Source organism: Agelaius phoeniceus, chromosome 7, assembly GCF_051311805.1.
Source record: "Agelaius phoeniceus isolate bAgePho1 chromosome 7, bAgePho1.hap1, whole genome shotgun sequence".
Lineage (NCBI taxonomy): Eukaryota > Metazoa > Chordata > Aves > Passeriformes > Icteridae > Agelaius > Agelaius phoeniceus.
The window spans coordinates 16,332,583-16,347,782 of record NC_135271.1 but is presented as its reverse complement, the minus strand read 5'-3'; the positions used below and the strand labels follow the sequence as shown (position 1 = coordinate 16,347,782).

Sequence of the window (15,200 nt, the reverse complement as noted above, 5' to 3'; positions counted from 1 at the left end):
TTGCTGCAGCAGAAGACCCATTCCCAAAAGAACGCCTGGTTTAAGAGTTGGTTCTGGCCTCTCATCATCAGCAGTTCCTCCCAATTTAATTCATAGTTTCAGATGAAAAGATTTTATAGATCTCTGTTCTGTCTTGAGATGAGCTTGCCTAGAGCTCCATGCAATAAATTGATGATGAATCAATTTTCCTGCGCTGTGCTTTGTAGTCTGCTTTTTTTCATACAGCTCTGAGAGCTGTGTATAAAATACCTCGTTCCTTACTTGTTTTTTAAAGATAGGCTAATGTCTCTAAAGATCAAGAATATCCACAGTCTATTTTTAGATTGCTCACAGTAAGCCAAAAGTGCCCTAATAAAAACATCTTTTAATTCACCTGTAATATTTTATTACATGGCCAGATTAAGAGATAAACCAGTCTGTAGTGGAGGCTGTGGAAGTTGCAGAGGTGACTCAGGAGGAGGCAGAGTGATACAAAAACAAGTGTAAAAAGGCTTTGCAAGTTCCCTGTGGGACTAGCTTTCATGCCCCTCTCCCATCGTGGGGTCAAGCCTGCCAACCCAGTGACCCCACAGTGCTTTCAGTCACACAGCTCCAGAACAAGAACTGGGAAGAGAGCAGGTCCTGCTGCTCCTGGATAACCTGATTTAACCCTTTCATCTGCCTTCTCCCACAGCAGTACCTGTGACAAAGCACAGCAGTTGCTATGGAGCAGAGAGAGCTATTAGCTCCTCTGTACTAATGTAATATAATTAGTATTGTAATTTCCACAGCGCATTTTGTTATCCCTTCTTATCCTGGAATGCTTTATGGGTTTATATTTTTACTCAGAAGGCTGTCCATCTCATGAAGCTGAACTGACACCATGGATTAGAAATCCATGGCTTTGGAGAGCTTCAGGACCACGTTTCCCACAGCAGAAAAGAGAGCAGGTGGTCATCAATGGCCTCAAAAACTTTTCCAGCAACATCTAAATGCTCTGGGAAGTCCAGCAAGGCCAATCCCACATTTAACATCACAGAGCCAGCAGCTCCTGCCCACAAACCCCCTGTCCAGCTCCCACCTTCCCCAAAGGCTGACAGGTCCTACACAGAAGAATAAAGAAAATGCAATCACCCACACTGGAATTTGAAAAGACTGCCTGTGCATCCCACAAAAAGGATTTTCAATTTATCAAGGCTGCCAGGACAGAGCTGAAAGAGCCTCCTGTGCTCTGACACCACTCCCACTCCCGGCTGCCTCTTTCAAGCACCCTACAGGGGCAATCCTCCAACTGTGTTCTTGGCTGCAGGTCAGCTACAAACTCTGCTTTTCTGACACCATCTCCCTCACCCTCTGTGGGTGTATAACCCTCATCAAAGCTACTGGGAAGGTGCAAGGAAGAGTTTTGCAACCTCTGTTTTATAAGCATATAAGACATAAAAGATTTTAGTTTTGCATACAGCAACCTGCAATTCTCTGTTCTTTCTCCCCATAACCTCCCACAAACACCAGCTAAAATGAATTAAATGCCAGGCAGACATAAACAAAATTAAAATATATTGCTGGTAATTTTGGAGTTTTGGGCTTGAATCTTTCCACTGTTTTTCCATCATTCATGCTAATGCAGCATGGAAAGGAAAAGCAGCTTGTTAGCTTCTGCTCTCTCTTCCAGCTCAATTGCCGAGGCTACCCAACACACTTGCACTCTTATTTGCTCTCCTTTCTACCATATCTCAAGCTGTGAAATTAATATGCACAGAGGACATAAACCTCTAGCTCAGGAATAAAAAGTGACCTTAATATGCTCCTGCTTAATCCTTCTCGGGCTCAGCGTAGCATCGCTTTGGGGAGACAAGCCAGCACAAAACCAAGGTGCCACCTTGCCCTTCAGCCAGAGCTGAAGCACACTGGGGGCCTCCTCGCAGAAAATCCCTCCTTGGGAGGGAGCAGCACAGCAGCAGGAGCTGCATGCACACTTGGAGCTCTAGCAGCTGACACAGCAGCATTGGGCACTTTGCACAGCAGCAGCCACACAGGCAGCGCCCCACGACACCACTGCCATTGAAGCTGCGAGGAAAAACTCCATCCAAAGCATTTAAAAGAAGAGAGATTTCATTTATAATGCCCTCTTGCACTCCCCACTGCCCCAGGTCTGGCCTGAAGGCTTTGCCTAGCCTGTGGTTTCAGCTGTTCAGAGTTTCAAAACTCTGGGGTCCCAGACAACAACAACTGAAGGTTTCTGCCAAATTTAATTTTTCAGGCATGAGGCAGTGCCACACTGAGCCCTAAAATGTGCACAGTCAGATGATGCCATGGGTGGCAGCAAGGCTCCCTGCTCTATGAGAACAACAGTATTTCCTGCATCCCAGTCTGGAGAGAAACACAAGCACACACCTTTCTCTAAAGGCACAAACAAGTACTCCCTCCTCAGAAACAGCACCAAATTTTGATAACAAATCGCCACCACCTCTCTCTGGAGGTTAAAGCCTACACACATTGAGCCAGTTACACAATTATTCTGGATTTTCAGGAAAAGGAGAATCAATGTTCAAACACATGGAGTGGCAACAGAGAGACAAAAAGCCTTGCCCATGTGAGCACCCAGGGACTGTGCCAGAGGAACAAGTGCTTGCACTAACTGCAAAGTGATGACTGTATTTCTACAGATTCCTCAGCTGTTGCTTTGAACTCTTTCACTGAAATGTTTTGACAGCATACCAGATAAAAAAGGAAAATAAAAGTAACTCTGAAGTGTATGTGAAAATATACACATAAAAAAATATACAAATCAAACTAACTTCTTTTGCTACTGTGAAAGCATCACATTAAATGTCATCAAAGCAGTAAATTCCAGAGCAATTTGTTTGTGTGCATTTGTGTTTATTCTTAAATTTAATACATGCATGGGTGTAACACATACATTCCCCTCACTATCTTTTCAACAGTTGTCACAGATCTGTAGTACAACAAAAGCAGAGCCCAAGGGGGCTGAACTTACTCAGGTTTCTAACACAGGTGAAGACTAAACCACATCAGTCCCATAAAAAGAAGACACCAATGAAAGGGCAAGGTGTGACAATCCACCCACCTCCAGAAAGCCATGTTTTCTACCATGAATATTCCAAGCCCAATCTGCAAAACAGGTTAATTTTGCATGCAAATGGACAGTTACACATCTAACTGACCATTTGTGCAAGCAATTACATGTGCTATTACCTGACTGCATAATTGCGTGGGCCTAATTTTCAAATTGGGTCTTACATTTTCTGTTGAACACAAATGCTCTGTTTAATAAATAGATACTGAGGAGTTCTGAGAAGCCCAGACAACCAGACTTACTGACCCCAAACCAAATATTGAAAAAAGATGCTGAAATGTGTATTTGCCCAAAAAAGAGCATCACATAACCCTGGTGCAATGCAGTACATGACCATCAAACTGTGCCATAAGTTTCTCTGCTGAAACTTCTAGTCCTTTAAATTGCAACTGAGAGCCAAATATCTGTACAAACATGGCAGGTAACTCCATCAGAAGCACTGTAATGTTCCTTATTGTAATTCCTTCAGTGAAAGACATCTGGGGCTTTCTTGCTACTCAGGATGTATTCTAGGGAGGAAAATCAAAGCAAAAACACATTAAAAGAAAACTATTCTTAGCAAGCTGGTCAGCAGCTCATGAGCACAGTTTCTTTAGACAAATCCTGAAGATAAAGCAAAATCCAGCTTTGAAATATGAGGTGATGCAGGATTTTCTGCACATGATCCAAGCAGTTGATGTCCCAGGCCTTCACATTGTGACCTCTAGGGAGAGGTTTTTATCTAAATTTAATCATCCTCAACTATTTTCAGCCAATCGTAAGGAGTATTTTTCTTTCATGGAATAATCCTAAATACCGTCAATTTTCCTGTGCATGTCAACCCCAAGTCTCTATTTTACATGTCAAGCAAAAGCTCTGTAAGATTAGCTGTCAGAGCCCGTGAGTTTTGGCCAAATATCAATTTTCTGTGTGGATGACGCGTTAAATTTAAGATGCTTGTTGCTACCGGGGGCAAAGGAATATAGCAATTACCAAGCTATTTCTGACTTACAAATCCATAAGTAATCATACTGCTGGAAACCCAAACTTGGTGGGAAAGAAATTAACTAGAGAGTTAAAAACAAAGACTACCACTGAAGTAGTCACTGCCACCTCACTCAAGAAGCATATCAGCAGGAAGACTTGATAGCACAGTCCCTGAGCCACAGACACTTTCAGAGACCCAGGGAAAAGCAGCTCCAGTTCCCTCAGAGACCCAAGGAAAAGCAGCTCCAATTCCCTCAGAGACCCAGGGAAAGCAACTCCAGTTCCCTCAGAGACCCAGGGAAAAGCAGCTCCAGTTCCCTCAGAGACCCAAGGAAAAGCAGCTCCAATTCCCTCAGAGACCCAGGGAAAGCAACTCCAGTTCCCTCAGAGACCCAGGGAAAAGCAGTTCCAATTCCCTCAGAGACCCAGGGAAAAGCAGTTCCAATTCCCTCAGAGACCCAGGGAAAAGCAGCTCCAGTTCCCTCAGAGATCCAGGGAAAGCAACTCCAGTTCCCTCAGAGACCCAGGGAAAGCAACTCCAATTCCCTCAGAGACCCAGGGAAAAGCAGCTCCAATTCCCTCAGAGACCCAGGGAAAAGCAGCTCCAATTCCCTCAGAGACCCAGGGAAAAGCAGCTCCAATTCCCTCAGAGACCCAGGGAAAAGCAGCTCCAATTCCCTCAGAGACCCAGGGAAAAGCAGCTCCAGTTTCCTCAGAGACCCAGGGAAAAGCAGCTCCAATTCCCTCAGAGACCCAGGGAAAAGCAGTTCCAATTCCCTCAGAGATCCAGGGAAAGCAACTCCAGTTCCCTCAGAGACCCAGGGAAAAGCAGCTCCAGTTCCCTCAGAGACCCAGGGAAAGCAACTCCAGTTCTCTCAGAGATCCAGGGAAAAGCAGCTCCAATTCCCTCAGAGACCCAAGGAAAAGCAGCTCCAGTTCCCTCAGGCATTTTCATTATTCATTTCATCCCCCTAACTACAGCCAAACCAGAGAGGATCTGAGGTGGCTTTTTCTCCTCTCTGCCCTTCCCTGATACTTTGGAGCCTGCCACTGATAGTTTTCTTTATTACATCTCCACAAGACACTAAAGTCCTGTGTTGTGTGGCACCCAGATACACCTTCCTTAACATTACTAAGCCAGGCTTGTGTGATCAAGAAATGATGTTGTTGTAGCACCTTATACTGATGAATCCCAAGGAAAGCTTTATTTTGCCTGCCAGAATAAACCTCAGACTTTGCCATCAAATAAACAGGGGTTTTATTCCAGATATTCCTAGAAAAACAGGCATGCTGCAGATCATACTAGTTCTCAGGGAATTTAATCAACTGCTGGTTTAAGGAACACACATAAGATGAGCTTTGGTGATCTTCTGCAAGAGTCAGCTGGGCCCCCAAGAAACCCTGGCACCTGGGCTCACATCAGCACTGGCCAAATTGAGGAGTAACAAGGCAGGTAGCAGTGCATCCCTCCTCCTTGCTGGCATTGCTCCAGTGCTCATCCTTCAGCAGCCTACAGCAGCACTACCTCATAAAGCACTGAAACACCATCTGTGCCCAAGGGAAACACCAGGATTAAAGCTCAGGACAAACAATGAAAACCTGACACTGGCCCCAAAAGGCAAGACAAACAAATCTGAACCTGACAGGGGCTACCCAACACAAGGACCCAGTCACCACTAAGCCAAAAAAGATGGACTCCCAAACACCAATGTTAGGAATGTACCAGGAGTTGATGTCACTTCATCACATCACTGAAAAACCAGTCAGACTAGATCCAAAAAAAACCAAAAGGGAACTAGTGTCACAGCAATTCTCACACAGCCTGGAACAATTTGGACACTTCTAACACAGGAAAAGCCCAAGGTACAGAGTGTTGGAGCAGAAGGTTTACGCCCACAAGGACAGGATCCATCTGGGCCAGAGAGGACCTACAGAAATCACACACACTCTGCAGTCTTGTTTTGGAAAGAGCCACTATTTGCCATGTTTTGTCTCATTTCCATGGGCCTTCAGCAAGAGTGGGATTATTCAAATTGACAGCAACAGTCTGGCAAGATTGTTTTCCAGTATCAAAGGACACCTACCCAGTGATTGCTGTACCATAGCATGAGGTATAGCCCACACATTTTAATGCCTTAACCACATGTCGTGGCAGCAATTGGACCAAAGCTATTAAGTCTTAATGAACCCACGTTTCCATTGCCAATTTCACCAGCAATATTTGCAAGACACTGCAAAACCACAATTCAATCAGCCTCTGAATAAAATACTACAAAGGGTTTTAAAAATATGGCTTATAAAAACAATCACTGGAATTTTTCCCCCATTTCTTAAGCTACACGAGTTTTGACTTTTCTCTGCACACAGAGGAGCTAAAGATTTTTTCTTCTTTTTGTGAAGACTCAGAGTCTCACAATCCAAGATATTGGATTTAAATTAACACGAAGAAATTTGCAGCAAATAACACTGTGTGAATCTGTTAGCTAATCTTCCAAAAACAGAAGGAAAAATAGCAATCTCTTCCTGTCCCCAATCTCAGGCTACCACAAGAAAGTAAAAGCTTCTTAAATAATCTTTTATTAGCAATTTTATTAAAGGTTCAAGCTGAACACCAAAACCCTTGGACAGGCAGAAACATTCAGCGCAGACCTGATTTTGTTTCCTTTCCAAGAAGCTGGACCAAGGCAGGGAAAATGTGAAGCATCACTACAGTTGCTGGCTGCTCCAGAAAGAACCCCCCACCTGTGCTGCAGGCACCACATTACTTACACAGCAGCTGCTTGTTATATCGTGATATAATGAAGTTTCACAGTGGCACGTGAAGCAACACTAGAAACAAACCTAGCCCAGGATTTCAGTGTGTTATGCAGCACGAGGGTGACATAAATGCTGTACAAGTTATCACCACTATTTATAGGCTCTAATAATTCCACATTTTTCTAATATGATCTTCCCCACACACAGTGCAGCCCCAGGTGACACCAGGGCCACACAGCTGCGTGAGCTGGCAGCAGTTTAAAACATGTTGCACGAGAGGATCCAAGCATGCATGATTGTAAGAGCAGTTCAAAACTCCAGGAGACAAAGAAATACTCTGCTGAGAAATCCAGGGAGAAACTCGCTGTGCTGGCACAGAGGTCCTCCTGTGGCTGAAGAAACAGACAAAGGAAGAAAGAGTGGCAATAACTTCATATTTGTTTTGAAAATTGCCATTTTCCCTGAATGGGCTATTAACTCCCTTGTTCCCATGAGCTAAGCTGGCTCTGGGAGGAACAACTCCCAGCTTCCAGCACCAAAGCCCCCTGCAGAATAGGGTCCCCACACACTGCACCGGGTCCGAGTCAGCTCATGGAAGAAGAGAAAGAGCAGGGATCAAACCTGAATTTCCTAAAGAGAATGAGCTGCACAGCACTCTGTTTGCATATCGGTTTCTCCCGTTCCCAACGTGCTAATTCAGGCAGCAGCCGCTGCGCTGCAGAAGGATGGCTTTCAAATCAAACAGCTACATGCATTATTTCTGCCTCCGTCCTACACAATTCCATGGCTTTTTCCATACACTCCAATGCCTATGTCCTCTGAGCATTATTAATAGCTACTGAAGAATATTATCTGCCTACCAATCACTTCAGCTTCCTACTTAATGGCAAGTACATTTTTAGAGCATCAAATATATCAACAGGGACAATGGTTGCTAAATTTGAAGTCAACAACAACTGGAAAACGTTAGCTACTTCATTGGTATTTTTACATGCTTGCAGAAATATCTCTTGAAATAAATGAGCCTTTTTTATCCTTTCAAAGAGATAATAAAATAATACTGAATTCTAAATACTGTCACATATCCTCAGCAAACAGCAATTTAAATTTAGATAAATACATTTTTACTGCCAAAGATAATGAGCAAAAATAACTACAATTCAACTTTGCATAGTGGATTGGATGACAAAAAGACCACCTTAAAATGACAGCTGGCTGGCAGGCACAGCGCAGCCGATGAACACTCACCAGAACAGGGACAATCTTGCAAAAGGGGTTAAAGCAAAATAATTCTTAGGAACAAATGCTTATCGTTGCATCTGGCTGCGACATTAACCTTAAAAGACTACTAAAATATTCCATTAGCATACTAAGCACGGTACATAAACTTTTATGTTTAAAATGTTCAATATTTCAACGTAATTTCAATTAATGGAAATTGAACATTGGGATATGTATCAAGTTAAGTGTAATGGTTTTGCTTCCTGTGCGTGCACCAAAGCAGCTCCAACCTGCCCGTACCAGCTCCCGCCACGGGAGCCATGTCCAGAGAAGGTCCTCAGCACTCACAGGGCTTCAAATGAGCCAAACACCTCCACAAATCTCTTCCCTGCACATTCAGCTCTGCACACCAAGGTTATTTAAGCATATGCTGAAATGCAAAGCGTGCAAGCACATCTGCAATATCTGCTCAGGGACTTCAGCAAGAGGCAGCAATCGAGAGGTGCCTGCCCCCCTAGGAGAGGCTTTCTTGGGAAAACAGGAGACAAAGGGGTGGAAGCACCATTTGGAGAGTCTCAGTGGAGCAGAAAGAGCCAAGCCACAGCTAAAGTCAGTAAGACAGGCATAGGTTGCAGAGCTTTATCCAGTGTATCATCACCAACCTGGGACATTGAGAGTGTCTTGCTCTCACAGCCAAGGCTGTGCCGCTGTTTCACAGTTTTGGGCTTTTCCAAATTTTCCATAACCCAATTTTGTTCAGAAGGGGTTTTTGGTTTCTCTTTTTCTTACAGCAATGCAAGCTTTTTTATTCAACCTCCCTCTGGCACGATCCATTTCCTACATGAATCACAACTGGGAGGGGTGAGAAAAAGAGAGAGGTCAGGTATCACAACTCTATTTAATAGACATTTATTAGGCAGTTTAGTCAAGCAGCTGCAGGCAAAGGGTCACATAATGCCTTGCAGTGCCACAGTAGCCTCTGCACATGAATTTAAAACCCATCAGCAGCACGTCCCACAGCCCAGCTTCCTCCTCAGCTCCTCTGGGAACACAGCCTAGGAGGGAGACCATGGGGCAGCTCGGACCCTGGCACCGCAGCCAGCACTGCTCTGAGCTCAGGGTGGTCCCAGTGAGATTTTGGAAGATTTTGCAAGCTCTGTATTTCTGTAAGCTCAACAGCAGCTGGTGATGAGACACAGGAGCATGTCACCATGTGACAAGAGCCCACGTTGCACTGCTGACTTATTAGGAGATTAAGAAAGATCAAGCTATAAATGCCCATTCAGTTATTGTACATGTAGCTGCACAGACACTGGGAGAGAAAGGAGCTGAACATAGCATGAGTATAATCTTAGAAATCACTAAAAAGGACTTTACAGGAACACTTATACAATGACTGATCATTTTTTTATAGTTCAAAAAGAACTGTATCTGCTAAAAGTCTGAGGCTTACTTTGCCTTTTATTTACTTGATTTTCCTACCTCCTTCTTTGTCAAAAGCTAGAGTTTATAGGCTGCAGGCATGGAAACAAAAAGCAGTTACCACCGGAAAAGTAAAAATTTTTTAATACTCTTTGCAGTATAAATTTCTATTCCTCATAAATATTTATATTCTTGGTATTCAGTACAAGCCTATGGTGTGACCAGTATGTACTCCTGCAGTTTGAAATACTGACTTTGCTGCCCAAACATCAGCCCACATCAGACCCTCACGAATCACTGATGCACGAGCAAATATTCATCTGCCCTGGACTTTGTACACCCTTTATACAAAGTGGGAAGAAGGACAAGTTTCCCTGGCAGGCTGGGGGAAAAAAAAAAAAGAAAATAAGGAGATATATATAGCAGCAGCTGTTCAAAGACTTCAGGAGGCTTGGCATGTGCCCATATGCCCAGCAGAGGTAGCGGACAGTAGAAATGAGACCATTTATCACGTGGACACACAGCTCATCACAAGGGAACTGCCACCGAGCACGGCTTAAACCGCTCCTCCAAAACAAGAAGTCGCTAAACAAACATTAACTAAAGTTGCTGAAATGATGAATCTCTCTGGCAGATTGCATGCTCCCATGGGATAATTCAGCTTTGGCTACGTGGGCACACATAAAATCCACCAGCAGCCTGCACTTGTTTGCAAAAGCAAACCCTTTAAGTCAGTGAAAATCAGAGCCTGTTGCACACCCCGAGGACTTGTCAGCACACAAGTGATTCACGGCAAACAGCCCAGCTGCACTCACCTCATCCTGCCTTCGCTCCTGCCACAGTAAAAACCAAATCCCAGGAACCAGCCCCCTCTCCTTTCCCAGCAAAATTGCCTCAGTGCATTGAGAGTGTGTGGAGAGCACGAGGGCAGACCTGGCTTAGCTGTTTCCACGGAGCTGCCATCACTTGCCCGTGGTTTTAACAGCATAAATGCCTGGCTGCACAGCACTAAACCCCAATCTGCACAGGCAGGACACAAAGTTCAGAAGCTTCCAGGGAGCCATTCTATTGCCCCTCACCAACCATCATGTACTGGCCCACCCTTACTGTCCTAAGGAAATCAGGAGGGGGTTGTTGTCATGCAAAAACACAAAAAATAAATGAAACCTTTGGGCTACATCATCTTTTTGAGCAAGAAGGACCATCTGATCTGAGCCCATGCTGCTGACTGACCGTGTATCTTCTATTTTCTTTCCTAGCTTACCACAACAGTTCCTACACTATTAGGACCAAGCACTTGATTCCCAGTTTGAACTCATTCACCTTCAGCACCCCCAGTCATTGGTCTGGTACCGACTTAGTGTTTATCTCAAGGAGTCACCCAGAGCAAGTCACCTGAGCTCCTCTGGCTGTTCATATTAAGCACTTCAGTGTTTGGGTCACTCTCCCAGTGTGCTCTTACACTTGCCCTGTCACACATGCAGGGGCACGAGAGGTGGGGACAGGACTCCAGGGATGGCTGGTTCCCCGTTAGCCACCTGAAAAGCTGCTCCTCGGCTTGGGAAAGGGGTGCGGAGGAGAGCTGAGCAGGAGGACTAGCGCCTGGGAAATCACAGCCCCAGCTCCGGGCGGTTCGTCCTCATGCCGGGAGCTCCTGGGGGCTGCTGCCATCTAGAGATGCTCACAGAGCCAGGCTGCGGGCTGGCCACTCTGCAAGCCCTTCCACCATCACCGCCCAGGAAACACTCAGCTCCCACCCCAGCAGCTCCCCGGCTCTGACCAGTGACCCACAGAAAGGTGTTTCTCCAAAAAGCCTTTGGAAGATGTGCACGCTCTGGATCCAGATGCAGCGCAAGTCAACGTGCTGCGGTTTGCTGAAATTGAATTGAAAAACAAAACAACAGAAAAAACCCAACCGAACTAAAACCCTCTGAAAACTAGAATAAAACATTCATTCCATTAGGGTGCGTGGCTAGAAAACTGAGGGCACATTTCAGAACAACCCAGCACTACGGCCAGGAGTGCAATGCAGCACTTGGGGCTCAGCCAGGAGCGCCCACAGGGTGCTGGGCCCTTTGCTGCCATGGACAAATGTGCCTTTCTCTGCTTCCCAGCCCACTTCACTACCGTGCAGGCTCAGGAGAAAGGCTTCCCCCTTCACGAGCTGCTCCTGCCAAGTCTCATTTGCTTTACTCATAAGGCATGTATTTCAGGTCCTTATTATTACTGTTTTCATGTTAATTACAAGCACAGCTCCTAGTGCCAAATTCCATACACATAAACATCAATTACCATCTCTTTTTTTTTTAAAAAAGCAAAGTCACAACTCAGTCACTGGGGCACGCAGCAGTGCCGGTCTCGGCAGGGCAGGTGCAGGCACAGAGCCTGCGTGGCGCAACTCCGTGCTGGAGCTGCCCCAGGATCCCTGGGGATGCCCCAAGAGCGGTGCCAGAACCAGGCTCCTCTGCCCTGCAGCAGCGCTGGCTCGCAGGGGACACGCAGGGACAGCAGCAGGCTGTCCTGGCTCCCATGCAGAGATGTTCCTGCAGACACCTGAAGGGCTGTGTGGCACGGGAGGGACACCAGAAGGGTGCTGAGCCCACAACAGCACCCGCTGCCCTTTGGTGAAAGGCCCAGACAGAACGACCCCCGTGCAGGGGCCAGGCCCTCTGAAACTCCCAGTCAATATTTATCGTGCCTTTGCAAAGGCACTCAGAGCTCAGCCTAATTTTAACCATCAAATAGACATCGAGGCGGGATAAACGGGAGAGGTGCCAAGGAGGGCTGTAGCAAAGGAGAGGAGCTGCATCTCTCTGAAGGCGTGTGGCATGTCCCATCCGACATGGCCCAGAGAGGAGTAAAGGCATGAAATTAAAGACTGCCCATACATCAGCCTGAACACGCTTCTCTCACTGGGAAATAAAAAAAAAAAGGAAATAAAAAAAAAGGAAAAATGAACTGCAAAAATATTTGAAGTACAATTACCCTCAGAACAGCTGAATACTTCAAACAGGACTAAGTTAATTTGGCTGTAATTATTTAACAACTCACCAACCCCACATATCAGAAAATGGAGTTAATTTATCAGCTATTTTCAAGCAGAACAAAGACTCGCCAGCTTCCAGGTAACAGCCCAAGCTGTTTGGCTCACGTGACCCCGACTGAGCTGTGCACTGCAAACATTATATGCCCAAGCACGGAGACAGAAGAAATCAGAAAACCCCAACGTGTTTACATATTTGCACACAGGATAATGAGATCAAAAGTTTGGCCAACAGCTTGCTTGCACGAGCAACGGCATCACCATCTCTCTCGATGCACCGAAAATGAGGGTGGCAGCCAGAGCCCCATCCTATTGCCCCCCAAAAGCCAAGAGAGCCCAAATTCTGGGGGGTCCTAAATACTTGCAAATCATGGCTCCCTGTCCAGCCTGCCTTGCTATTCCAGCAATCACCAAGTAGCAAGGCTTAATCATTACTAGCTGCCAGTGCCCACAGCAGTGCCTAAACCCCGCCAAATAGGAAATGTCATTCCAGCCCTTCTATTTTAATAAACGGATTTTCTGTTTTGCACAGTGCAGGGCACAGAGGATTTTCAGTAGCACAGATCCGGGAGGCTTCCCCAGAGGCGACAGGAAGGCAGGCGAGCAACCCTGGACCGATGCTTTTTATTTTCACAGGGGTATAAATCCAGCAATGGAGAGGCTTTTGTGATCGTCCACGCCAACAGCCCGGTCCGAGCAGTGGGAAGGATTGCTGGAGAGCACGGGAGCATCCCAGTGGGGACGGCTGCTGCCCAAAACCGGGGCAGGCTACGGGAAAAGTGTGAGACAAGAAAAGTATCAAGTGAGGCGAACAGTCAGGCTGCGTGTAAACAGGGAGGCAGGCAAAAAGGTACAGAGAAGCAGCGCCTGTGAAACGAGGAGTGCCATTCTTCTTCTTCAGCGGGGATTTACCGATTCAAACGGCAGGAAGAGAATATACAAAAGAAAGCAGCAGCCCAGCATTTCACCCCTCCCGATTTCGAGGGTTAGGAAACAATCGCACAGCGAAAAAGTAAACTGCGTCCCAAGATCAAAAACCGCCTTCAAAGCCCAATCAGGCAGGCAAAGCCAGGACACGCTCCTTTCGCTTCTTACCAAACGTATCCTTCCTTCTCTCTGTTACATAAAGCCCCAAAATATAAACTAAATTGTGAGAACGAGGAGCTGTTGCACCAATACCGCCCAAACAGCATAAATTTTGCATCACCGGGGAGGAAAGGGAAAAAAAAATAAAAAAAAGAAAGCGAAGTTACAAAGACGGAAGAAATTTCCTTTTAATGTTTTATTCACAGCAAAGGGGCGATGCAGCGGGGGGCGATCCCCGTGCCCTCCCGGGGCGACTGAGCCGGCACAGCTCGTACTACGGCGGCGAGAAAGCGCCGCTCGGATGCCAAAAGGAAAACAAAATTCAAGCCAACGCTGCAAGTTTCCCTCCAGAAACTTAAAAATTCCGGGCAGACCCTGCCGGAGGAAAAAGCGCCTTTTCCAGCGTTAACTTCCAAGCCGCCCGCTCGCCCTCCCCGGTGCGTGAACACCTGGGCCCGGTGTTGAGGCGGCGGGGCCGGGACGCGCGACGCACACACACGAACGCACAGGTGTACGGGCACCAACGCTGCCGCGTCCGCCGCCACGCCAACTTCGGCAGCGCAGCCCCGTCGGGGCGGCAGCGGCACCTGCGGGGACACGCACAGCGCCCGCCCGGGGCTCCCCCGGCAAGGGCGGCCCCGGGGCCGGGCGGGGACACGGAGCGGGGACACGGAGCGCTGCTGCGCGGGCGACCCGCGACCGCCGGCTCCGCTCCGCTTCCCGCGGGGGGTTGTCGCCCTCTGGCCGCCGCCGCTCCGCGGGACCCGCACGAACTCCCGCACCCCGCACCGGGAAGCGGAGAAGTTGTGAGGAAGGCGCCGCTCCGCCGGCTGTGCCGCGCCGCTCCGGCCGCTCACCCACCTGCCTGCGCCGCCGCGGCGGCCCGCGGGGCCCCGGCCGCCGCCGCCAGCACGCAGCAGCTCCACCACAGCAGCCCCCCGGCCGCCGCCGGCATCGCGCCGCCGCCGCCGCTGCCTCAGCGCCGCCGCTGCCTGGCCGCCGCCATCCCCCGCGCAGCCTCCGCGCTGCCGCCGCCGGCTCCCAAAAGTTGCCGCCGCCGAGCCGCCGCCCCCAGCGCCGCCCCTCCGCGGGCGCGCCGCGGCGCCGACGGGGCGGCCGCGCCGCTGCCGGGCCGCGGGGCGCTGCGCCGCCAGCACGCGCGGAGCGGAGCGGCGGGAGCGCGACGATGAGGAAGAGGAGGAGGAGGAGGAAGGAGCGGAGGGGGGTGAGGGAGGAGGAGCGGCGGGACGGAGCGAGGGGGCGGGCGGGGGCCGGCGCCGCGCGGGACCGCCCCGCGCCCCCCCCTCCCCACACGGGGGCTCCGCACCTGCGGGGCCGCGCGCGCCCGTGTGCGCGAGCCGCTCCCGCCTTTGCGCCCCGCCCCGCCCGGCCTGAGGGGCAGGTGCGCGGCCCGGGCCCTGCGTGAGGGGCGGCCGCGGCAGCACCGCCGGGAGCGGGACCCCGAGGGGGCTCTGCCGTGAGGTAGCACGGGTAGCGACTCTGCTCCGGGGAGACACCCCGCTCCGGGACACAGGGACACCTCCCGACACGGCCCCCCGAAATAACAGAGCCCCAGTGCGGGCTGAGCCCGTCCCAGCGGCTGCCGCGCCTGAGGTGTGAGGAGCATCC

The 15,200-nt window shown here is 48.8% G+C and overlaps 1 protein-coding gene across 2 annotated transcripts in view; it reads right to left on the bottom strand.

The window, feature by feature from the left end:
• ERBB4 (erb-b2 receptor tyrosine kinase 4) overlaps positions 1 to 14,732 on the bottom strand; it is a 590,564-nt gene extending 575,832 nt beyond the window's left edge. The window contains exon 1 of one of the 2 annotated variants that reach the window (XM_077181048.1): positions 14,433 to 14,732. In XM_077181048.1, the coding sequence (XP_077037163.1) occupies positions 14,433 to 14,526 (94 nt within the window). In that variant the 5' untranslated portion in view covers positions 14,527 to 14,732. The remainder of the gene's footprint in view (positions 1 to 14,432) is intronic. The other variant, XM_077181049.1, reaches the window with a different exon arrangement.
• Positions 14,733 to 15,200: the final 468 nt, after the last annotated feature.